The following is a 24,935-nucleotide window of genomic DNA, read 5'->3' on the forward strand; positions in this document are numbered from 1 at the left end:
CCCAATATTTTTCAGTTTTTTCTGTGTAACAACAGTGTGTCTTCTTTTTTTGAACGGAAATTTGTGTGTGCTGGAAACTGTCTTTTTCTACTGCCTGATGGCTGACTTTTGCTGTTAATTGTTATTAACTTTACTAAGCTGGCTGTCACTGTCAGTGCTCGCAATATGCCGTGGGCAGAATGTCGTCTGTTGTTCCTTTCTCTTCGTGACTCTCTCCTACCTCCGCTGTAACCCAGTGCCACTGCCACTTTTTTACGTCTGAGGCTTGACAAGGGCTCCAGTTTGACATCAAGTAATTATCTTGGCTGCAGGAGTGGTGTTTTTGTGAAGAGATTGAGAGCATCAAAGAAGTTCCTACCCATTGGTCTACTTAATGCGAGATCAGTTGCCTCAAAACCCGACGTTATCCACCACCATCTTCTCACTTTTGATCTTGATGTCCTTGCCATTACTGAGACCTGGCTTACACCTGAGCATGGAGATGAGATTTTGGCCAATACCATTCCTGAAGGATACGTTGGTATCCATGTGCCAAGAGTTGGTCGACGAGGTGGTGGGATTGCTGTCATTCACCGTTCAACGATTTGTGTCAACCGTCTCCCCATTGTTTTTGAGTCACCATTTTTTGACCACTTAGCCATATCATTGATAGTAAATACCGTGTTTGTCAAAATTGCAATTATTTATCGACCACCTTCAGTGAGCTGTCCAAAGTTTCTCTCTGACTTTTCCGACTACCTCGAATTACTCTCTGTCGGTGCTGGAAAACTCCTGATTCTTGGTGATTTTAATATCCATGTCGATGACAATACATGTTCTATTGGTCGTAAGTTTCTTGCTACTCTTGATTCTTTCGGCTTGTGCCAACATGTCTCTACACCGACTCACGTCTCTGGTCGCCTCCTTGATTTGGTTCTCTCCCGTCTTGCTGATAACTTTGTATTCATTGCTAAACCTCGGATCTCATCAGTGACCATTTTTCTGTCCATACTCTTGTTAAAGTGCATCGATTGGTGCGTCCTCAAAAGACAGTGGTGTTTAGGAGGCTGAAGTCAATTGACCGTGAAGCCTTCGTTTCCGATCTTCTTGCCTCTTCAATATTCATTGATCCAGAAAATGACACTGCGAGTTTACTTGCCCAATATAACACCGATGTCCGGGCGGTTCTTGACAAACACGCTCCCCTGATAACTAAGCGTCTTACGGTGAGACCTGACAATCCCTGGGAATGTGAAGAGATTTGTACCTGCCGGCGGAGCCTCAGGAGATGGGAACGCAAATATCGTGCTAGGGGTCTTACCATCGACTGAGAGTGCCTTACTAACGCCCGTGAAGCTTTAAAGAAACTGATTTTCGAGAAGAAAACATCTTTCATCACTCAGAAGATAACCGAGTCCGCTGGTAAACGTTGTCTCTTCAAACTGGTCGACTCTTTTCTCCTTAAGAAGCCTGCACTGCGACTCCCGGATCATGACTCACTGCCATCTTTGGTAGAGCGATTCAGCGTTTATTTTGACACCAAGATCTCGACTATTCGTTCTGTCTTGGATTCCACTGACTCCTTTCCAAGTCAATATGAATCTGTCAATCTGAAGTGTGATTTCTCTCTGTTTCGGCCCATCACTATCAGCGAGACAGTCGCTCTGATCATATCGTGCCCAGCAAAGTCATCACCGCTTGACCCTCCAACTTCCCTCCTCAAGGAATTCGTAGACGTCCTGGCTAGTCCAATTACGACCATAATAAACCTATCTCTCTCTAGTGGCGTTTTTCCGAAGGGGATGAAAATCGCTTTCATCACACCACTTCTGAAGAAACCTAGCTTATGTCCCGACGATCTGTCAAATTACCGGCCAGTGTCGAAACTGTCTTTTCTGTCTAAGCTCGTTCAGCGTGTCGCTGTGAAGCAACTCACCGCTCACCTCAACTTTTTCGACCTCTTCGCTCCGGTGCAATCTGCTTATCGTCGACATCATTCTCCAGAAACGGCACTCCTTCGAGTTGTCAACGACATGCGAATGGCCGTTGATGCTGGTGATGCTGCGCTACTTTCGTTGCTAGATCAAAGTGCTGCCTTTGACACTATCGATCACTCTACCTTATTGAATCGCCTTTCCGTACGGTACGGGGTAATTGGATTGCGCTTTCTTGGTTCTCGTCCTATCTGTCGGACCGTTGTCAATCTTCCAGCCTCCGAGGTGTCTCATCCGCTCCTAAACCTCTGAGATATGGTGTTTCTCAAGGATCGGTACTTTGACCCATTCTTTACATCCTGTATACTGCAAAAGTTTGCGACATTGCCAATCAACATGACGTCCCGGTTCATTTCTATGCAGATGATACCCAACACATGGTTCGCTTTGTGCTGAACTCTGACGGTTTTATGGTTTTGGTTATGGTTTTATGGTAACACATCTAATAGTATCTTACATAAGCAAGAAATACTACTCATTTGTCACACAAAACAGAAGCAAGAAGTCATCGGCCAACAATTCTTACTCTCGGATTCTTACTCCTTTGAACGTCAACATATTGAACCCCCCTCCAATAGTTCTACAACGAAAACTACAAAAAAAGAAACCCAAAGCAAGTGATGGTAAAAACGACAGGATTGTACACAAAAACAGATTTTTTTTTCGTTTAAGGAACAAGCGACAGAGCCAGTATATGCTGAGTTGCAACAGCGACACTGCAACATCTTCGTAGTCAATACGAAGATGAAATAAATGAGTTTAAAAATCAAATATCGTTCCTCAACGAACAAATTTGAGATTATACAATTCAGTTAGAAATCGGTAGAGAAGATTACAATAAAAAAATTGTCGAAAAAGTTTTAATTATTCTTCGCTTACAAGAAGAAATAAAATCCCTTGAAAAAAGTTCCATTTCGTTTTGTGGTCCAACCTTCGCTTTTTAAACATCATTCTTTTAAGTTGACGTTCTGTTTCTATTTTAAAAAAACGCCTCTAAATGGTAAAGACTACCACTTAAAAAAATAGGAGTGGAGTGTTACATTAGTCACGGTAATACAAAACAATAACCCACTTAATTTAAAACGCGTTTTTTCTTCTTTTTTATACCGTAAAAGCTGTAATATTTTCCACCATTTCATATTTTCTCGTTTATTGGCGTAGAGTGAAATTGTTATATTCTCGTTATCTCATCCATCAAAGAAAATCCTGTTTTTCGGTTTTTAGAAAAGCGCGGAGAAAAAGAAATTGTTTGTTTAGTGCCTGATGGTAAAAATCCGTGACGCACTTCTTACCATTCAGGAAATTGAAGAGCTCATTCAAAGGCAAAACACAATGAGCAGTTTCAATTTGTGGAGCGATAGAGTAATTACAACGATTATACTTAGAATTCTGAAGAAGACCATCATATAGCTTCCAACAATTCGCTCGCGGCTAAAAGCAATAATCTTGAAGCCAATAGTTCGTCAATTTTGCTAAAGCATAAAAAAAGAAGCGTCGGCTGTCTATAGAAATTACGGAAAAACATGTTGCAGCCTCGTCTGTGGAAATTGTGGCCGTTAATGCAAGACCGTTTAAAGCGCTCATTGATTAAGGTTTTCAAAAAATTCTTGGCCCTTTTCCTAAAGGTCTTGGAAGAAATATCACTTTAAGCCCAGAAATTATTTGTGACAAAGTGGAGGGAAAAGATGAAGAAATACGTGATCAGGCCAAAAAGATGTGAAGAATCGATTAGTGTCTATTAAAATGGACTGTGCAATCCGCTTGCACCGAGCTCTGTTATTTCTCTCGTATAAATGTTTTAACAAAGATTAATATCAGTTTAACAGGAAAAGAAAAATTCAGCTCTATACTTTTGCTATTATTGAGGTCAAGAAAAGTCACACAGCTGTCAACTTTAAACAAAATTTACTGGCGTTTTCGGTGTCTTTCGTATTAAATTATGGCAGGTGTATAGCATAACAACATACAACGGAGCAAATATTTTGAAATCCTGTCGTATTCTAGCTCAAAATGAGTCAACTGACGACGAAGAAGAAGAAGAAACTGATATTGCTGATCGCTTAAACGAAGAAGAATTAATTCGCCGTATGGAAAAGGAACAAAATGCATGCAAAGAGGGAGGAGAGGAGAGCATGGAAGTGCCAACTTTGTTGCAAGGTGTGCGCTGTGCTGCTCACACTATTAAACTCACCATTCTTGACGCACTGGACGAGCCAGGCGAAACAATTATTGTCAAAGCAAAAGTGCAAGGTCTTAAGGAGCCAAACGTTTATGGCAGCAATTAGACTTCCGGGTAAAAGAAGCCAATAATTGACTGCCTCACTCACTGCTGTTCCACATGTTTGATGCTAGAAAAGCTGATTGAGTTAAAAGAATTTATTCTGAACTAACAAAAGACGGAAAAAACCCTACTCTAAAGCTTACAGGACAAGATTGGTCGAGAATTGAGGATATTGTTAATACTTTCAAACCGGCTCGTGTATTGACAAATGTTTTGCAACCGGAGCAACTCACAATCGGTGATTTTAATGGGGCGTGGCTTAAATGTAAACTAGAAATGTCAAAATTTGGTTCAACTTTTGCTAAAAACTTGCTCAAGCAAATGAAAAAGAGGTTTGGCGTCCTTTTTAAGAGTGAAGTTGTTTTAGCGAATCTCTATCCTGATCCGAGGTATAGCTATTATTTTATTTTCGCTGTTCGTTTTTATAACAACCCCCCATCCACAATTTTTTTTTTGTATAATGTCATGATCGAGGAAAACCAGTTAAAAGCTGCGCAGAAACATTTGATAAAGCTATGGCGTCTAATTGAATCTAACCAAAACTATCCTCCAGATTATACGCCCTCGTTACTAAAACCCATTTAGCCCAATTAAAATAAAATAGGGTCAAGAAATAACAAACTTCAAGAAATACTGTTTAAAAATAGGCATAGCGTGATGAAAAAACCAATTCAAATGCAAGTGAAGCCTCAATTGAGAAAACGATTCACGACTTCGTGAAATACAAATTGATTTACCACTCGACTGATGTATTAAAATACTGGGAGGACAGTCGTTTGTTACAGCATCAGTTATTAGCAAAGGTTAAAATTTTCTAATTTTCTATTTAACGAAACATAACGCGTAACATTTTAGGTTGTCTTTGCAGTACCTTGCACACATGTGAGCGTCGAGAGGCTGTTTTCTAGACTGAAATTTTTTTCTCGGTGTATCAATTGAACTTAGCTGAATCAATACTTGAAGACATTTTAGTCGTAACAAAAAAAATTTAATTTTCTTTCATACAACGGCTCTTGCCGCCAATTTTTTCTATTTTTTTTTTTAACGGCAAAATTTTAGTAATTCTACTCACTGCCTGGAATAATTGAATCCCCAGGCCATCGCCAGAAGTAAGTTTTCTTTGGAATTGTTTTATTTTTATCTTGATTATTTCGATCTTATTACGTCTTAATGAAGGGTTGGCTCTACTACACAACACTTTGGAATCCTTGGCAATTAGTAAAGTTACTGCTCAACAATTACTTTTTCAATTAGAAAGAAGTGAAAGGGACAGAAGAACTAACCTGGTGAAGCTTCAAAAAGATATTACGAGACAACGATTGATAAAAAGCGTTAGCAACTGCAAGGTCGTATGGGAAGGTCGGTTAAAAAAGTAAGTTGTTTTCAGGATGATTTTGTTTTATAAAGGATAACTTTCTAATTTTAGTTGTTACATATTGTACACAGGGACATGAGAAAAATTATAAATATTATCATGGAAGCGCTGTGGGATAAGGAATTTATGTCAAAATAAAGCCTCAAAAATCAGACAAATATTCCTGTAAACTCTCCCTTTTTATGGAAGATGTTCAAGCAATTACCAGTCAAACGACAATAAGAACCAATAAGTTACAGACGAACTTCGACGTGTTGATTTTCATTTCAGGTTTAATTGTGGAATTTTGGGGAAGCACAATCAATCCATCCATGCTTCATCCTTACATCACTTCCAAACTACTAAGTGAACATACGACTCACAAGTCAAGAGAGAAGTTGTTGCTGAAGAATGCCGTTGATTAAGTAGAACTAGAACAAATTGGTGAATATTACTACAAGACCTATTCATGATGACTTAATTGAACTTAGAAACAATAAAACGATTGCTGGTTATCTTATTCTGTTGATTTTATCTACAAATTTTTTAAAATATCACTATTTTTCTAGCTATTTACTAGAACAAATCCAGCTACAAGTTTCGTATGGGACGCGTACCTTTAGTTGGAGTAAGATATATATTTTCACATCAACAACAAACAATGTTTATTGTTAGATTTACAATCATTACATCACTTTTCGATATGAATTTAAGTTGTAATGACAAAATCAAATTTTACTACAAAAGTATTGTCATTTTGACACCAAATATTTGTGTAAATATTTGGTGTCAATAATTTAAATCAACTTGACTGCATTTTGACATCGAAAATTTGACATTTGAGTTTCGTATGGGACGCGTACCTTTAGTTGGAGTAAGATATATATTTTCACATCAACAACAAACAATGTTTATTGTTAAATTTACAATCATTACATCAATTTTCGATATGAATTTAAATTGTAATGACAAAATCAAATTTAACTACAAATGTAATGTCATTTTGACACCAAATATTTGTGTCAATATTTTGTGTCAGTAATTCTAATCGGAAGGGAATCCCTCCTTTTTTTTGCTCTCCTGGTCTCTCCCACCCCCCCCCTCAACGGCTAGTGAATTCCACTTTTTCTACGCCTCCTTATTCCCTCAGGGAACCCTACTTTCCCCTTTTTGTTGGCACTTCTGAAGCATTCTGCCAAAAAGTTTTGTTCCCTTGGTAGGTGGGCATTAATTCCCTGTAGAAACTGAAGGACAGTAATTCTTTAGGATAATTGTTGAAGCCTATATGGAACGCAAAGTGTTTTTTATTACCGAAGATGAGAGGATAACGATTGTCTAAATCCTTGTGAACCGCTTTGTTATAATGAGTGGTAAACTTGATTTATTTCCCCCGAGGCCCCAACAGAATAAAGAAGGAAATTTGGTAAAGCCATAGTAAAGGCTCTCCCTTGCTTGGGGATCCATGTTGATGGTAAAGTATACTCCTGTGATCTTTTTAATAAGTCTTCTGGGTCTGTATACGTTGGAGTTAGAATAAAAAGATTGAAGGTTTCAAATAGAGACGAGCGGGGCCGGAATAGACCCAAGATCCCTCACATTTGGTACTAAAAAATGCGCGCATAACCAAACGGTTGAATGTGAAGATAAAGGACTATATAATTTAAGGTAAATTGGAAAAACAAATCTTACTTCGGAATCAGAACAAACAATAAAATTTTGCTTATTTAATAAATTAAGAAACCTATGGGGTTACCAAAGTTTTTTTTTTATTGAAATGCATTTACATACGGGAAAATGCTTTATAATTAAAACCGCACATCTAAAAACATTTCTTTGTATATTTTAATGGGGAAATAGCTGTAAATTTAGTTTCAATATTAGAAATTGAAAGTAGATATAAAAAAATGGTGCTACAAATTGTAATAACAGTTTCACAAGAAACAACTTAACTATTAAAATGCTTAGCTTTTTTGGTTTTTTATTTACACGCTTACAATATAATTAACGAATCAATGTGCAAATCGAAGGTAAAATAACTTTAAGTAAAGAGAGAACAGGCAAGTTAAAATCAGAATAGGCCTAGTAAGTACTTTTCCTTTTTCTATCGTAAGGAAGTTCTTCTACAAATTTTAGGTTTTTATTAAATAAAATTAAAGTAAACTGGCTTAGTGTGATCAACTGTACTCTCAATTTCATTTTTAGCAGAAGATATAACACAGTGGGTTCTGTTTTCGTAAAATTGGTTGCCTTTTGCATGAGAGAATTCCATATTTTCTTGGAAATTCATGATATTGTCACTGTTCACCCTCCATGCAATTAAATTGTTTAATTCGCACGTGGTGGGAATCCAAAGGATTAATCCAAGAAGAACACTAGTTTCAAACGAAGAAGAAAAAACATTTTTAGAAAAAACTGAAGTCATAAATTTATCTCTTAACTGTACCCATATACCCTTTTATTCATTAAGGTATCATGGTCAGGGAATAAGGTCTATTAAACGGTGCATTCCATAACTATAATCAACATGAAAGATTGTATACCCTGTACCTGCATGTTTACTAAAAGTATTAGTAACTCAACGGTAAACTTCATAAATCCTCAAAAAAGTCGCAAAAATAAAAAAAAAATCCACCTTTCCATTGAATTTCTAACAAAAATCAAACATTACTGAAAAATTCCAAAAATAGAGGAGACGCGGCATGATTGGCGTGTTTTTGTTTTTGAGCCCCAAAGCTCTTTTTTAACCACTAACGCTTTAAAAATTTAGGGGGGTGGGTTGAGTCTCGAGATATATTGATCATGTAAATTGGGTATGATGTTCCATGCATTCTTATGGGCAAACAAAACACCTGATGATGGCGTCATTTCTATTTCACTAAGAAATGCCAAATAGCAAATGAAGCCGAGGGCCATCCATAGGAAAAAGTCACATAAGATCTTATACAATTTCGCATATGATCTCAGTTCTCACCCAAAAAAATCAAGCGATCTCATATGTTCCTATGTCAGGATTTAAAACTGAGATCATAAGAGATTACCTGAGAATCACATGAGAAATCACACGAGAGATGCCGTTTTCAAATAGGTAAGTATGGGAATATTTTGATAAATCTCTAATCTGCTGCTTTCCTATAAGCCATCATTAGTCAGATTTGTTTTCGTGCTTTCCCTCTTCCTTGGGATTTGGCACCATCACCAGAAGCGTCTAGGGAATGGGTACATTTTAGAAAAACCGTAATTCCTATCCACGGGAAAGATGGCCGTCTCTCATCTCTTCATTGGGAAGGGACAGCAAGGGTCTGTTTGAAAATGGTGCAATATCCCTGCGTTATAGTTAGGGAAAGACATTTTTTACACGCGGCTATCTCGTTTGTAGACTTTCTTTCACTTTCAGGAAGTAAACAAGAGAAAGAAAACAGGAGTGGGTGACCACAACGGTATTCCTTCCGCCAATATACATTGAAACAGGTTATACTTTTAATGCTGTTCAAGAAAAACTTCGAGGCGTGACTACACTTAATTATTCATAAAGAACAGTAGCTCAGCCGATTTCGTACTACCCGGCCAAAGCACATAGACATAAAAAGCCTTGAAATTACATTTTGATGCAAGTCACTTAATCGGAGGGTGGTGTTGAGCGGTGGGAAGGATTGTTGGGCAAGGAAGTTGGTTGAAGTGGGTGGTGGGGTAGAAAGTCAGAGTTTAGGTGACTATTTGCGGCGTTTTTTTCTTTCGCAACAATGAGTAAAGCTAGGAAGAATTTGTTATTTCTTTAAAATTTGAAAACATTTGAGTCAGGAGGTGACAAAAGACGAAAGTTTCCTATTAGGAAACAGCGCTTCTTTGAAAGCACACGAAATTTTTTTAAAATTGCTTGATTCCCTACGATAACTTTTTTTTTAACTGCGCCAGACAGTTTAACGTAGCTGCGTTAAAATTTAGACGGTTCTGAGAAAAAATTTTGTGTAAAAAAAAAAAAATGCCGCCATGAATATGTTTGGATTTGAACCTAATCCCAAGCTGTCGGACTCCAAACTCCTAACCACTTCACCATTGATTGAAATTAACATAATTTCACTAGTGCATGCATATTAGTAAATGGGTAAGTTCCATTGATCGTGCGAACAAAAGATCGCATGAGTGTGAACCATAAGTACCTTCGCTTTTTCCCTGTTTCCTATATATCAAGGCCTTGTATATCGATACAGATGGGATTTGATACATATGAAACAATGGAAAAGCGAAAGAGTGGGGGCGAAGTCACATATGCGGAAATCGGCAACGCCGAATAAATGCCTGAAAAATGTGTCAAAATGGGGGTATCACGAAAATTGTGATATCACAGACATCTCAGCGAATTATCAAAAATACTTTTGGATTCTGAAAGAAGGAAAAAAAAAGGCTACATTTTGTATCAATTAGTTTTTTCGGTAAAAGTCTAGTTTAGGGGGGTAGATTCACGCTACATACAACACTACAACACCACACTTCCACAGTACAAACATACACTACTACAATACAGTTTAACACTAATACACTATACAATGTAACACTTATACACCATAGTTTAACACTACTACACTACACTACGAGACTTCACACTTCCACAGGTTAACAGTATCATTCCGGTACACTATAACAGCTCAGCAGTTCAACAGTACACCACAACAGACCAACGGTAACACGATCACCAGAAACACAGCAGCAGTGCAGTTACACTATGACGCTTCACGGCCACGGTATAACGTCACTTAATGTTTGTTTTGATCAGTAGGACGTCCTGGAATGTAACAACAGGCATAGCTCGCTGACAATGAACCCCGGCCGGCAGATGTATGTAACCAGATTTTGGAAAACCAGCGTTTTAAAGCAACCCGCGCCTCATGAAAAAAAAAATTGTTGCAAGTTAATTGTTCACTGTGTGTTGTTGTGATAGAAAGTTTAATAAAATCGATTAAATTATGTATCAGTGCCGACATTTGAAGTCAGTTTACATGTCATATGAAATAGATTTGGAAATACACGGCGATGCCACATTTCGTTGTTAGCGTACGGTGAAATGCTATTGGTTTTTCAATATGGCTTTGAGGGGGATGGGTGTAGGTAATTATTTTAGTAAAAACGGTGAAAGATCAAGGCCTTTTTTGGAAATGGAAATGCTATCCTGGCAAGGCCATGCTGTTTTCTAAAAGAAAGAAGCTCAGACGATTGTGAGAGCTGTAGTATTAGAAGGGATTGACGATTGACTAAATTACCGCAACACTTGAAAAGTCGATTAAAATTTTTCGATTTGAACTGTTGTGGTAGAAATGGATGTATGGGGTGGTCATATGGTCTCCGTGGAGTGACGGGACGATGGAGTTGAAGCAGAAAGAAAAGGATTCGCTACCTCCGTTGCTGGATGCAGTGGTAGCTGAATACAAACTTAGCGGCTGTCTAAGGCGCTGGGAAAGGGGTGAACCAGCGGAAATCTCCGAAGAGCAAATAACAATTTAGAAAATGAAAATATCGTTCTGCTGTAACTTGGTTCTTCGTTTAGAAGAAGAAGCACAAGAAATACAAATACGCCACAGGGTAAGCGCATTGTTACACTACAGTATTACAACACCACGCGACAAAATCTTTCACGTTGTTTGTGAGCTGTCTGTGAGGAACAGATCCATTCAAAGACATCTCTGCTTCCTATCTATGTTAAAAATTATGTTTACTTGCAGATGTGTATTTCAACCCTACATCTGGTGGTAAAGCATGCACGTCGTGCTAAAATACTGGAAAGGAAAAGTTCGGACAGTTATGAAAAACTGAAAAGCATCATAAATGTATGTTATTTGAGCGATTGAGTAATACAGAGAGACAACTGTAACCCGAATATTTACTTTTATATTCCCTAGATATGTAGAATAGGTATGGGTAAGTATCTGAAGAAAAAAAAATGTGAAGGAGAAAGCAGAAACGGTGAAATTTTCCTTTGGTCGCAGAGAATGTGAATGGGTATGGTTAGCATTTCGTCCCAGCCAATGAGAATGGGTAAGAAAGAATTTGGTCGAAGAAAAATGGGAGTGGCTAAGACAAGCATTTTCACTCTAACGGTTTCAGTAGGTAAGGGTGGGATGGGCAGGGGCTATTACCTCGCATCAGGTGGCATTTGTTTCGTAGTGGTCTTCCTATAAACAGTTGTGGTATCAAAAGAGGAAAAAAACATGGGTAACAGGAATTCAAGCTCCAAGTATTTAGATTTACCAGTTTTGAGTAAGTATGCGGACGAATTTGCGAAATTGGAGAAAAAAACGAAACGCAAAAAGTTGAGTAGTAATGAAGAACAACCACCACCTAGCAGCAAATGGAATTGTCAATTCATTATGGCACTTACATTTGTCCTCTCATTGGTCGATCTCGTGAAATAGGTGAAAGAAGTAGGGTTTATGGGTAATTTAAAAAACACATTTCGACACTAAAAAATCACACTACAACATTAAAACACTACTTTTCAATAGTGATTACACTTATGAAAAGTTTACTTTTCTATTACGTTCACTAACGTAATACATGTAATTACAAACTCTTTGTAATTACTGAACTATTTTTCTTATCAGATAAATAGATTCCAAGCAAGCGGGTGTTTGACACCCGGAACGCGCTGAATGAAACGTGGCAGTAATGGAACTAATTAAATCTGATTAATGATCGTCTGCTTTCATTTGATTGTTATTTCATCTTTTTGTCGTCTGCTTATTTAGTCATTCAAAAATTCACTTTTTGTTTTGGTGGTCAAATTTCGATTTAATGTTATGGAAAGTCAAAGTTCTAACTCTTCTGTGGTTGCGGTGTACGATTCGAGTTTGTCTGCTGGTTTGGATATCGCCCAGTATTATCTTTCAAATTCAGTTAAAGGCTCTACTAAACAGCAGGTTTGTTTTTGGTACTTCTATTGAAATACACCATTTCGTGTCGTTACATTATTTTCCAATTGATATTTTCAGTATGACCGTATTTACGATATTTGGCGTAATTTCTGTCGTGAAAATGATGTGGCAGAATTTGGAGGAGACCATAAACCACTGGTTGCATGTCTTTCTTTTGTAATGATGCAAAGTGGGTCATATGCAAAAGTAGAAATGCTGAGAGCTGCCATCGCCCACGAATATCGAATCCGTATGCTGTCGTCGCCTACTACCCATGAGACTATATCGGTTCTTTTTCGTGGCTTCAAAAATGCGCATCCCCATGAGAGACAAGCAAGACTGCCAATCACCGAAGAAATTCTGGCTAAAATGTGTGCTCAGCTGTATCAGCCGATTCATGGGAAAGATGGCCTGCTCGCTTCTGTTGTTCTTTGGAGAACAATTTGGCGAATCTGTCTGGAGTATCATACTCTGGGCAGGTTTAGCGATATTGTAAAATTGAAGCGTCAAGATGTTATCTACGAGTCAGGTCCGTCACCGCATCTTAAAATTATTTTCAAAGGAGGCAAGAATGATCAATACTCTGAGGGCAGTGAAAGAGTGGTTGCCGCCCATCCCGATAGTCAATCCTTTCCAGTGAATCTCACAATTAATTATTTTCAATTTTTGGGCCCCTCTTACGTTGGGTATCTTGTTTCCTCTTGTACTCCGCAAAATAAACCAAACCCGGAGAAGGCCGTACCCTACAGTGGAGCTCTCAGTGATTTGAAGAAATTATTAACTTCATTGGGATATGACTTGTCGCTCTACGGTGAGCATTCTCGGAAAAGAGGAGGAGCAACTTCAGCAGCAGCGAATGGAGCAACTGATAAACAGCTTAAACGATTAGGGGGCTGGCGCTCAGATTCCATGCCAGCAAAATATGTTGATCTGTCTATCCCAATTCGTATTTTGCTCTCTGAATTGTTGCATAAAAAATCCCATTCCTAAACTCTTCATTTGATCAATAAATTGATTTTGTACAGGCAAGCATCACAATAGGCGGTTGGTTTACACATTTTTCTTGTATTTATTCAATGAACCAGACAAATTTTAATTTGTCTCCACTTAGTGTGAGTCAAATTCAATTGCAAGGAAATTAATTTTTGCTCGTCCTGTAAAAGGAGATCTGTAGCTGAGAATACCTTGGATAATGTAGGGTTTGTGAATTTCAACAGATTTAAAGGGCCACATTAATTGAGCTTCTTTGTCGAAAATCTCTGTTCAGTAATCCACCGTCTTCCACTCGGGGATGAAAATGACTCCACTGACTTTTGACATCTTCAGTTTTCTTATTGTTCTGATTACTTCTCTAATTGGTGGGCAGATCCAAGCCACTTCATCTTCCCACGAGTGCGAAAACGCATCGATGCCAAAAGTGTTCGTGCAGTTAAAATTTGAGAAAAACTTCTGGCACTTTGTGTTGCGGTCAGACGTGAATAAATCGATAGTGAAACTGTATCTTCTGTTGATTCTTTGGTAGGTTTCGTGATTCACCTGTCAATCGTCTGTATCGGTCATCTTCGATCCGTCGTCTGCCATCTTAATGCGTGGATCATCACGTAACAAGTGGATTGGGATTATTCTAATGTTCAGTTTTTTGCATAGGGTCATTATGCCGAACACCTCCTTTTGAATAGGGCCTTTACTAAACCCTTTGGTGAGAAAAGTGGTCATGTTTTGACTGTCAGTGAGCCAATAAACATTTGTGGCTTGGGAATTAGTCGCGTTTGTGCTCTCGTAATATTTCAAGGTCTTCGTTACAGCAATAAGTTCCCTGTGGCCTGATGAAAGTCGTCTTTCTTCCTCGTTCAATGTCCCTCGCAAATAGAGGTGGTCACCTTTTATTGAATACGCACAAGTCGCGTATCCTGACGCGTCGCTGGCCCAAATTTTTTCATTATCGGTGCGTGCGTGATTAGCCACAAATCCTTTCTGGATGAAATTATCTGGTGGCCCGATTATTGACAACACAGAAATCTCCGTGGCTGCTGATCGGATTGGTGAATTGTTGAAACTGGAACAGTTTTCGGCGAAGAAAGTGAGTCCGTCAATGGATTCCTTGTCCATTGTTAACTGTGTGTGCCATCCTCGGTCGCACACAGCTTCATCCAATCTTAAATATGCGGCTCTTACTGCCATGATGACGACTGGTCCCAATGCTGGTTCTGTAGCTACAATTTTCCCTAACGTTTTGGCCAATTCCTTGGCTGGTAGCTTGTTTGATCCAAGAGAAATTGCCTCCCATACTTGTTTGAGGATCTGTTGCTTTTTGACATCCGTTAGGCGTACAGTCATATTGATTGTGTCGATAAGGAATCCTAAGTATTCTTTTAATTGACTTGCGTCTCCCTCTTTGTCTGATTTTTTGATTTCTAGAATCCATCCAGCTTTCCGTAGAGCCTCATAAACTGCAATACGATTTCCTCTGCTTGAATTTTTTATGCTACCGTGATTCTCCCATCATCCAGGTATATGGAATGTCTGATGCCTCTTCCATGTATGTAAGCATTGACTGGCTTGAAAATTTTTGTTATACAATGAACGGCCGACGATAAGCCAAAAGGGAGGTATAAGAAAACGAAGTACTGTAAGTCTCCTTCCGGCTTTGTTACCACTGCTCCGAGGTACTTGGTTTGTGTAGGATGAATTTTAATGTGGTGGTAAGCGGATTTTAGGTCGTTAGTCACTTGGTAATCTTTCTCTCGTGTCAACTCCAAGGCTCTTTGAAAATGACTGAGAGTGACCTTCTGCTCCTTTATGCATTTGTTTATGCATCGCTATCCGTCCAAACAAAGTCTTTTCTTTATTGAGACGTCTCTTCCGGTCTTGTATGAGACAGTGAGTGGTGACACACAATGTGGTTTTTCATTGGTATACTTGACTACTCCAGAATTCTTCAATTCAAGAACGGTTTCGTACGTGAAAGTCATTTCGCGAATGGCCGATGCATTATTGGGTACTTCATACTTTGGGGGGAACTCTTTGAAAGGAATAACGTAGCCTTCTTTCAGTGTCAGCATCACCCACTCATTTGCATTTAGCTCCTTCTTCCAGAATTCTCTGACCTCTTCTGAGTGGATAGATCCTGGTGAAAACTGAGCTTGGGCATGCTGTGTCTCTTTATGTTCAATGTCAATTTGCTCTACAGGAGCTTCTTTCTGTTGGGTCAATGTGTTAGTGTTTCTAGTATCATCATCATTAAATTCCGTACAATTCCTGAAAAATACAGATTTTTCCTTATTTAATGATATGAAAGGTCTCAATATGTTGCTGAATATCACAAGTTTATTCTTATCCCTGTCGTACAACACAATGTTTATGTCGATTTATCAACAATATTTACTTTGTGCAATTCTTGAAGAAATGCTCAGTTGATCCACACTTGTGACATTTGTGGTCGGGTCCTGGCTGTTTTCTGCCTCTAGTACCTCCTCCACGACCTCGTGATCCATATCCACCGCGCCCAAAATGTTGTTGGCTATTGAAGTCTGGTGAATTTGAGCCGTGACCTTCGTAGTATGATCCTCGGAATCGCTTCGGTTGACTGCGAAACATTTGTTTGTCTTTCGGTTCGCGTTTGATTCGGTCAGCTCTCTTTTCTTGTTCCCCCAAGACCTTGGCAAGATCTGGATCCAGGAATTCACCAGCTTTTCTCCTGGCAAATTTGTCTGCCGTTTCCTGGTCGTATTTTCGCCACACCTGGGGCATCATTAACATAAATAGTTCAATGGGCTGTTCAAACTTCAATACTTTGTCAATGGAATAACACTGACCTGTAATACAAACAAACGGTCTCGCATCGATTCATCAGCTTTACGTAGCTCTCCCAATACAACGGTGGCTTCAGCTTTTTCCGTATCCTTCGTTAATTTGGCCGTCAATTTAATCAGTGCGATTATTCCATCCTGGACCGGCATCAAACTTTTTTGTAAAGCTTCCAATTGCTGGAATAAACAAAACAAGAATGATAACAATCAATAGACTTTTTAATTATCTCTATCGTTTGAATTGTGTGTGTGTCAATAAATCGTTAACTCATATCTAATACATGTAGTTATATTTTAATGAACGCATGTCTTATACCATTGAACTGTATTTAGTTCCTGTCTGGTTGCATGTTGTTGTGTCTACTCATGACTTGGTACATGCATTTTTAATGAACTCATGACTGGATACATGCAGTTTTAATAACTCATGACTGGATACATGTAGTTTTTATTCAACTCATGGCTGGATACATGCAGCTTTGGTAACTCATGACTGGTTACATGTAGTTTTTGAATTTAATCATGACTGGATACATGCAGTTTTTTTTAAATAACTAAGCTCATGACTGGATACATGCAGCTGTAATGACTAAGCTCATGACTGGATACATGCAGCTGTGAATGGCTGAGCTCATGACTGGGTACATGCAGCTATGCCTTTCTCAATTGTGTTGGTATCAAACCATTACAATACGAATCTCAAATTTTTGGCAACAGGCCCTTTATGGCTTGTTAAAGCACCGTCGGAAAGATACACTTCCTCTACCTAGGTTTTAAAATTGTATTTGATTAGATGTAACTTACCACAGGATATGAATATGTACCTGAAAGACAAATTTTGTTCGCTAGCAAACGACTACCTTCCAGGTATTTGACAGATCATGACTGGTTACATGCATCTTGTCGTTGCTTGCTGTTGATAAGTTGTAAATCTTTTGGCTCATGACTGGTTAAATGCAGCTTTTGGATTTATAAAATTGTGTGAAATTTTAAATTTACTACCATTCTCTACATAGAAAAGTAGTTACTTTACACAGGTCAAATCAGCTGCAAACGCTACAAGAGTAAATCCATTATGAAGATAGAGAAAGATCCCGACAAAATAGATGAATGTTATTACCAATGTCACAACAAAGTTGTGAACGAGAAAACGAATAATTATGAGAAAAGCGGGACAAAATCATCTGTCCGAAGAAATACCTGGTTTTGGAAATCTCACCTGATGATTTGGGAAATTCTTCTCTTTACATACTATTGGTGGCACGAAAATCCCTTACAGTATATCCAGCGTGAATTGGAATGTGCTCACCAAACAGTGGTGGACTGGGCAAATTTCTGCCTTGAAGTGGCAATCGAAGTCATGCTAACGAAATCTGAGCGCATAGCTGTTCCCGGTAAAATTGTAGAAATCGACGAATCCGAATTTGGGAAAAGTAAGTCAATAATGTTCTATCTCACTGTGAAACAAATTAAAAAATTATTAATTTTATTAAGGGAAATATCATAAAGGGAAACATGTTGAGGGCCAATGGTTTTTTGGTGGCGTTGAACGTGGCAGCAACAAATGTTTCCTTGTAGCCGTCCGAAACCGCAAAAGAGAAACCTTACTTCGTTTAATAAAGCGATGGATCGCACCTGGAACAATAATAATTTCGGATTGCTGGGCCTCTAACAACGATATTTAGTAAGCATAATCCTAAGCAGAGGTGGTGTTATGTGGTAATGTCACGCAAATGAATTTTATAATTGGTCGAAGCCCGCTGGGAAAATAATTAATGCAAATTGTTATATTTTTCCGTTGCAATGCAGGGCGATGCCGGACATGGATTACATCCATTTCATGGTAAACCATTCAGAAAACTATAAAGACCCCGTCACTGGAGCCCACACCAACGCTATAGAACGCAGTGTGGTAAAGTGATGTCGTATTGTGTAAATGTTAATATTTGTTTACCGTCTAGGTCTGTGGCATTTGGTGACATTGTCACTCCCAGCGACCAACAGGTGCAAAGAAATGTATCTAGGATACTTGTCAACTTACATGCTGCACAGACTGTGGAAGGGGCAGGACGGCTTCGTTCTGTTTATGAAAGAAGCGTCAAATTTGAGCCTACAGCGATAGCGGTCCAAACCCAAGCGGGAACTGACGACAGGGATGTGCACCGAATGGTTGTACGGTGAATTCCTTTGACGATTGAAAGAGATAAAATTGTACAGCACACCAGTGCTCTTGAAAATAAATGAGTGATTTAAACAAGTCGATCAAACTGCTGTGTAACTATGTAACGTAACTTTTGTAACAGTATCACACCATAACGCTACCACTGTTCTTTTATTGCACTTCTTAGCTATACGAGCTGCTATAACAAAACAGAAAGGGAAATTCGAAACTTAAGGCAAAATAAAGTGTATTACTGCTGCAAAGGTTAAGATAACCGATGAAGCAAAACGGAGATCATACACTAACCATTTTGGAAAGAAATTACTTGAGTACATTTCCGACCCGTTTGTTGGACAGGTAAATACGTATCGTCGACCTGATAATCCGATAAAGTTCGGTCTGACTGTCCCTCTTCTTGGAAAGTAATGGAAGTTTCTGTTGGAAATCATATTCAATCCAGATATTGAATGTACATATCTTCTTAATGATGAACCCTATAAGTGTAATCTGTAATCATATATGTTGTATTGTAACAGCCACCAGATGGCGCTGATTGTGAAGGTGAGGCAACCTATCTATATATAGTCTTCTTCGGTTGCTGTTTAGTAACACCTTCACTCTGACTTGACAGTTCTGATTTTTAATGGACGTGTTTTTGTATCTCCTAGAATACTTCAAACAAGTTTAAACACTATCAACACTTTGTTAATTCCCTAACTTCAACAGGTTATGGGCCCAGGTTAACTGATCTCCGCTTTGTCAGTAGTTGGACTGATAAATTGCATAACAAACTACAAAGAGGAAAAGTGTAAGTTTTTTCTTTCAAATAATAGGACTGTTACCTCCACCACAAATCAAATTTTAATTTACACCTTGAATATCCTTCCAACAATGATAATTATGTTTCACTGACATGCTTTTTTGTTAGAGCAGTGTATATTCCAGTCTGTGGGAAAATCTTTGACATTTTTTGTGGTGCTTATCGTGCCATATATCAAATTAATCTCTCACCTCTGATATTTCTTATTTAGGTTCATCTACATTACATATCTCATTTAAATGTTATCATGCTTTTAACCAAAAATCTATTAATGGTTCTAGACATGCCTAAATTTATCGTTCCAGTTCTCACAACATTTGTGAGACTTGTATTGAAAGGGAAGCATATCATCATTCATCAGATTAATCTTCTATATTTTCTTTATGGTACATTGTAGTGGATAACTTCTATCGGTAGCTTTCATAGTAGTAAAGAGTCCATTTACAAACTTAGATTAAAATCAAATTTCATTTTATTTGACGATTATTGTTATTTTGATATAACAATCTAGCAGAAACTTTCTTCTCTATAGCTTGTCTATCAATGATCAGTTTGGTTATTTATTAATGTTTTTCTGCATGACCTTTTATTTTTTTATTAATCTGTTGACACTGATCATTTGATCATTTATTTAATTAAATCTAGACTGAGATGAGATTTTCTAAACTAAAGTATTTATCTCAATATCTGTTGTTTATAGGTCTAATTTTTGTTTGCTTATTTTCGGAAATACCCGTTAGTTGTCCGTTACTGTATTTATTCATTCTGAGGAAATAATAGAATTTCAGTATTGAACGTCTTAGCAGGATTCATACGATGCTGACAGTCAATTACCATCACCGCTTGACCCAATCCATCTTCAGTGTAGCTACGTCTATGCATAAGCTTACTTGTCAAATTATGTAATAAGAATTGTTTAACATTCTTAATTTAACCATTTAGGTGATAATGGTGAGGGCCTGGGTGAACATAAAAAATCATTCGGATCTGTCCGACGACATCAACGATCGAATATTACCTCTACCCGAAATTCACCTTATCGGCGCTGTAAGGCAAACCCTGCAAGCTGTCTACCGTAAATAAAGTTGTTTCAATACAGTTTGTAGAACCCGTTTGTTGTCTTGTATCTGGTTTTGAAAACCCGTTTAGATACGCCTATAAAGCGCAATTAAACTGTCTTGAATGAAGTTCTAAAACGGATCCAAATGCGTTGGATCAACCCCTAAATAAAACTGGGTACAAATAGGTTTGAAAACGGCAAACGTGTAAGGAATTTTTTAGCGCTTAATGTTAGTATTTCCAACGATATATTATCGTATGTCAAACTGCCAATAAACAAATATTCAAATTTTTACCAGCGCGCGCTAATTTACCAATAAAAAAAAGCATGAAATTTATTGGTCCATTGTATTTATTGTTAAAAAAGACAAGTTCAATATAATGTTACACTTTTGAACAAAACAAAACGGAGAAATTATTTTCAAATAAAAACGTTAGACGTCAGCAAACAATCGAAAGATCAAAACGTAAAACGTAAAAAGAGTCAGCAAAGAATGAAGTTGAAAGGCCTTCGGTTGGATTGCTGAATATCAGCAAACTAATCTTTCGTCAGCTTCCACCAACGGATTCCGTCTATTGAATAGTGGCGAGGGATTAACCTGAAACGAGAATGGAAGTGACTTTAGATTTTTTAAATATCATGGAAGTGTAACGACAGCAAGCAATACCTCTAAATAAGAGTGGGTCCATTCCAAGGATATGAGGATTGAATATGTAGCAACCAAGGGGTCAACAAAAACCCTTTTTTGACCATGGTGTTGGCCTTTTATTTTTCTCGAAAGGACAATCTGATAGCTCTCAGTCAGTCTAAATGCAAATCTAAAGCAAAATCAAAATTAGAAATAAACCAAGAATAATGAAAACTATTGCAATAACCTACAGATCGCTTTCCATCAACACACATGATAGCTTGGATGATACACGAGTAGTGGCAAGTTTGAGAATGGTCAACAAAAACCCTTTTTTGACCATGGTGTTGGCCTTTTATTTTTCTCGAAAGGACAAACTGATAGCTCTCAGTCAGTCTAAATGCAAATCTAAAGCAAAATCAAAATTAGAAATAAACAAAGAAAAATAAAAACTATTGCACCCAATAGAATGAATTCAAAAAATGCTATGAAAATATAACTTGCATTTCGTCTGCTGTTATTGAGCCCAATTGTTGCATGAAAAAAGGGGGCACGTATGGTGTTCCCCGTATGTCGGTAAACCAACAAAATACACACACACACACACACACACCACCGAAAACTACACACACACTTTGTGTTTGTCATTGTTTGAACAGGACCGTTGAAACAAGAAACACACTACCCCCAACAAATCCTCCGGAATCGCCTTCCATCAACACACACGCAAATATTCACCAAAATATTTCAGTTGGAACGCCTTCCATAAACACACACACACACTAATTAGTTTGTCGACACACACAAAATTTAAAATAAGAGATAATAAAAAAACGACCGGCAGCAGTTCCTTCTCGCAACTTCGCCAACACGCGACTGATGGCCGCTATCTCAGCGTGGTGTGGTGGCGCTGGTATAGACTAGACTCATCTTCAAAGACGTTGCCACATAAATACGATTTCTAATTGTGTATAAATTTTTATCTCGTTTTATAAACGGCACGATAAGCGTTTATAAATCAGCTTGAGCAACATGAAATAAACAGCGTTTTCCATTCTCTAGTGAAACGAAGTTTTAAACGCGTTTGACAAGATAAAAGTAAAACTGCACTGATGTGTATTTTAGACGTTTAAACTTTCAGTCACAAGATACTTTTATTACGTTTTTGGGCCGTTCGATTCCAAAAACGGAAACCTAGAAGGAAGACAGCTTGTAGGGAAAGCACTATGATATGGACTAACCATTTTTCGGCATGGTAGTGGATTAAAGGCTCTGCGTTCCCCATCGCCGTGTCAACCCTGAGCTTGTTTACCGAACACCATTGGTTCTTAATTAGCAAGGACAGCATCCTAGAGGAACTGCTACTTCACACCACCACCTCTCCGATGCCTTGTTGGGTCATCTTCTATATTGGAAAACGCTTGAGTTTGCTGATGCTTGTTTTAGCTTACGTCTTATCTTACCCCCAAAATGCAAGATATTTTATTTTTAACAACTCGGCAAGCATTTTTGCCTAACACCCAATCCTGTCTATTTAAACAGATTCAGCCTAATTTAAGGAAGAGTATGGCTAGTGTAAATTTCGTCTTAATCTGATTCCAAATTACGACCGTCATTACCAGACAATATTCCAAGGACACTCTTATTTTGCTCAAACATTTTTCCGGCGAAAATGACTTTCAAAAGACCGACATAAAGTCCCGCTCTTACTGTTTAACTAGATTCATTTGAACACATTCCATGTCGTCTATTATCACCCAATGGTACGACGAAGGTGATCGCACCAAACAACTAAATGTTTCGATCCCAAATTTTCTTTTTCGCTGGACTCAACATATTTACACATGCAGTGTTAAATCAAAAGGAAGTATCTGAACGATTTGCCATAACGAAAATGTCTTGAGCGGAAAGTTTTTCTCATCTCCTTAAGCAAACAACATCCCAAACACAAACCTACCTTCCACGTTCAGTTAAGCAATTTACGAGTTCTATCCTCGATGACAATTTTCAGAGTTGAAGTCTCGATGAAATTTATCGAGTCCAATCCTCGAAGTATTCCGATTTTTAAAACATTGATGACTGTATTCCGAGTTCAAAACTCGATGACTGTATTCCGAGTTCAAACCTCGATGACTTTTTTCCGAGTTCAAACCTCGATGACTGTATTCCGAGTTCAAACCTCGATGGCTGTATTGCGACTTCAAACGTCGATGACTGTATTCTGAGTTCAAACCTCGATGACTGTATTCTGAGTTCAAACCTCGATTACTGTATTCTGAGTTCAAACCTCGATTACTGTAATCCGAGTTTGAACCTCGATGAAAATTTTATTGGATCATGTAAACGAATTTAAATGTCGTTTTTTACTTGTCCCAAGTGTAAATAAAATTCCAATAATTCTTTTATAAGTCCAAATGTAGGCGACCATAGGTGCTGAATCAATTTCTGCCGCCGTGGATCCAAACAAAAGTAACAAAATAGCTGTTATTATCATACATTTCCCCCCTGTACGCTTCGAACGAGAATGGGAGCAGGAATGATCGTTGAAGAACTTCATCGACACGTAGCATTGACTAACTACGCTCCAGGGAGAGCAGTATATACTACAAACTGAGCCTCGTTTAAGGGATGAGAGAGTATGCATTAAACGTCGTCTTCATTCACTACAGAATAACGACAGCCAATCCCAGAGAATCTCGAAGTCGCTCGTGGCACAAATATTCGAAATTTCTTTCTTTTCATACATTCTAAACTTGCTAAATTTGTTAATAGCTATTTTCTGATAAGCAGTCCTATATGAAACAGGCCATCCACCAGTTACTTCTGGTTTTCAGTTTAGTGCATGACTTTATTTTGCTGACACAGACTCTGAAGAAGACACAAGGAAGTCTTCAAAAACTCTATTGATTCTTACTACCTACTACATGGGAATACCTATCATCTTGTAAATCACAACCCGGCGTAAACGACAAAGACGATCGAACTTCAAAATATTCTTCCCCACATTCAATATTCTGTTTGAGGGAGAGTGTTGGAAATCATATTCAATCCAGATATTGAATGTACATATCTTCTTAATGATGAACCCTATAAGTGTAATCTGTAATCATATATGTTGTATTGTAACAGCCACCAGATGGCGCTGATTGTGAAGGTGAGGCAACCTATCTATAGTCTTCTTCGGTTGCTGTTTAGTAACACTTTCACTCTGACTTGACAGTTCTGATTTACAATGTACGTGTTTTTGTATCTCCTCGAATACTTCATGCAAGTTTAAACACTATCAACACTTTGTTAATTCTCTAACTTCAACAGTTTCTTCCACGCGCGGAAGACTAGGACTGCATGCGAAAAATGGAAAGAAATTAGACATTTGCACTAGAAAAGAAATGAAAACAAATGAAACCTATGACATCATCTGGATGCAAAGGCTCCTTAATGTTTCGCCCATGTTTTGCCACTTGGTTTATGAGTTTTCTTCCTCTGAGGTATTTGGCATCGAATAAGGTCTTCATCACCTCGGAAATGAAGGCGCTGGTCGTGTAAGTCTGGTTGTTCTTGAGAAAGTTGTGTGGAACCTTTTGCTTTGGATTTTTTCTCTGCCACGTTGCCATGGCTGCTATCAAGCGTTTTATTTCTTCCTTAGCACGCTCCTCGCACTCCCTAATGATCTCCATATCTGGCCGGAAGTGAGTGTCGGCCTAGAACAAATTTAGGAAAATGGAGTCACGATAACGTTTACATTGAACATGTCAAAATGCTTACCTTGCTTCCAGTGGGAGTGTGCTCCAATTCGGAAAGGGAAGATTGCGACCCAGATCTCGCCGAAACCTTTCTTCCGGAAGCCTTAGAATTTGACGATGCGGCCCGAGACACATGGGAGAAGCAACTGTCAGACGAGGTGGGCGAAGATGGCCGTAACAATTCCTTCTGCTCCGTACTCGTCT

The 24,935-nt window shown here is 38.3% G+C and overlaps 1 protein-coding gene and 2 long non-coding RNA genes across 3 annotated transcripts; all 3 read right to left on the minus strand.

Moving 5' to 3' along the window:
• Positions 1-1,335: 1,335 nt before the first annotated feature.
• On the minus strand, positions 1,336-12,166 carry LOC124338626. Its single transcript, XR_006917913.1, has 3 exons — positions 12,093-12,166; positions 2,920-2,925; positions 1,336-1,346 (listed from the first exon to the last, which is right to left on the minus strand). It is a non-coding gene; the product is annotated as an uncharacterized LOC124338626 (long non-coding RNA).
• Positions 12,167-15,329: 3,163 nt separating this feature from the next.
• On the minus strand, positions 15,330-16,773 carry LOC124324319. The gene is made up of 3 exons (XM_046784373.1): positions 16,326-16,773; positions 15,896-16,251; positions 15,330-15,768 (listed from the first exon to the last, which is right to left on the minus strand). Exons 1-3 carry the CDS (start codon positions 16,467-16,469, stop codon positions 15,330-15,332), a joined length of 939 nt encoding a protein of 312 aa, XP_046640329.1. The 5' UTR covers positions 16,470-16,773.
• Positions 16,774-20,693: 3,920 nt separating this feature from the next.
• LOC124322716 lies at positions 20,694-21,395 on the minus strand. The gene is made up of 3 exons (XR_006914988.1): positions 21,240-21,395; positions 21,028-21,178; positions 20,694-20,958 (listed from the first exon to the last, which is right to left on the minus strand). It is a non-coding gene; the product is annotated as an uncharacterized LOC124322716 (long non-coding RNA).
• Positions 21,396-24,935: the final 3,540 nt, after the last annotated feature.

Source organism: Daphnia pulicaria, chromosome 1 (assembly GCF_021234035.1).
Source record: "Daphnia pulicaria isolate SC F1-1A chromosome 1, SC_F0-13Bv2, whole genome shotgun sequence".
NCBI classification, from domain to species: domain Eukaryota; kingdom Metazoa; phylum Arthropoda; class Branchiopoda; order Diplostraca; family Daphniidae; genus Daphnia; species Daphnia pulicaria.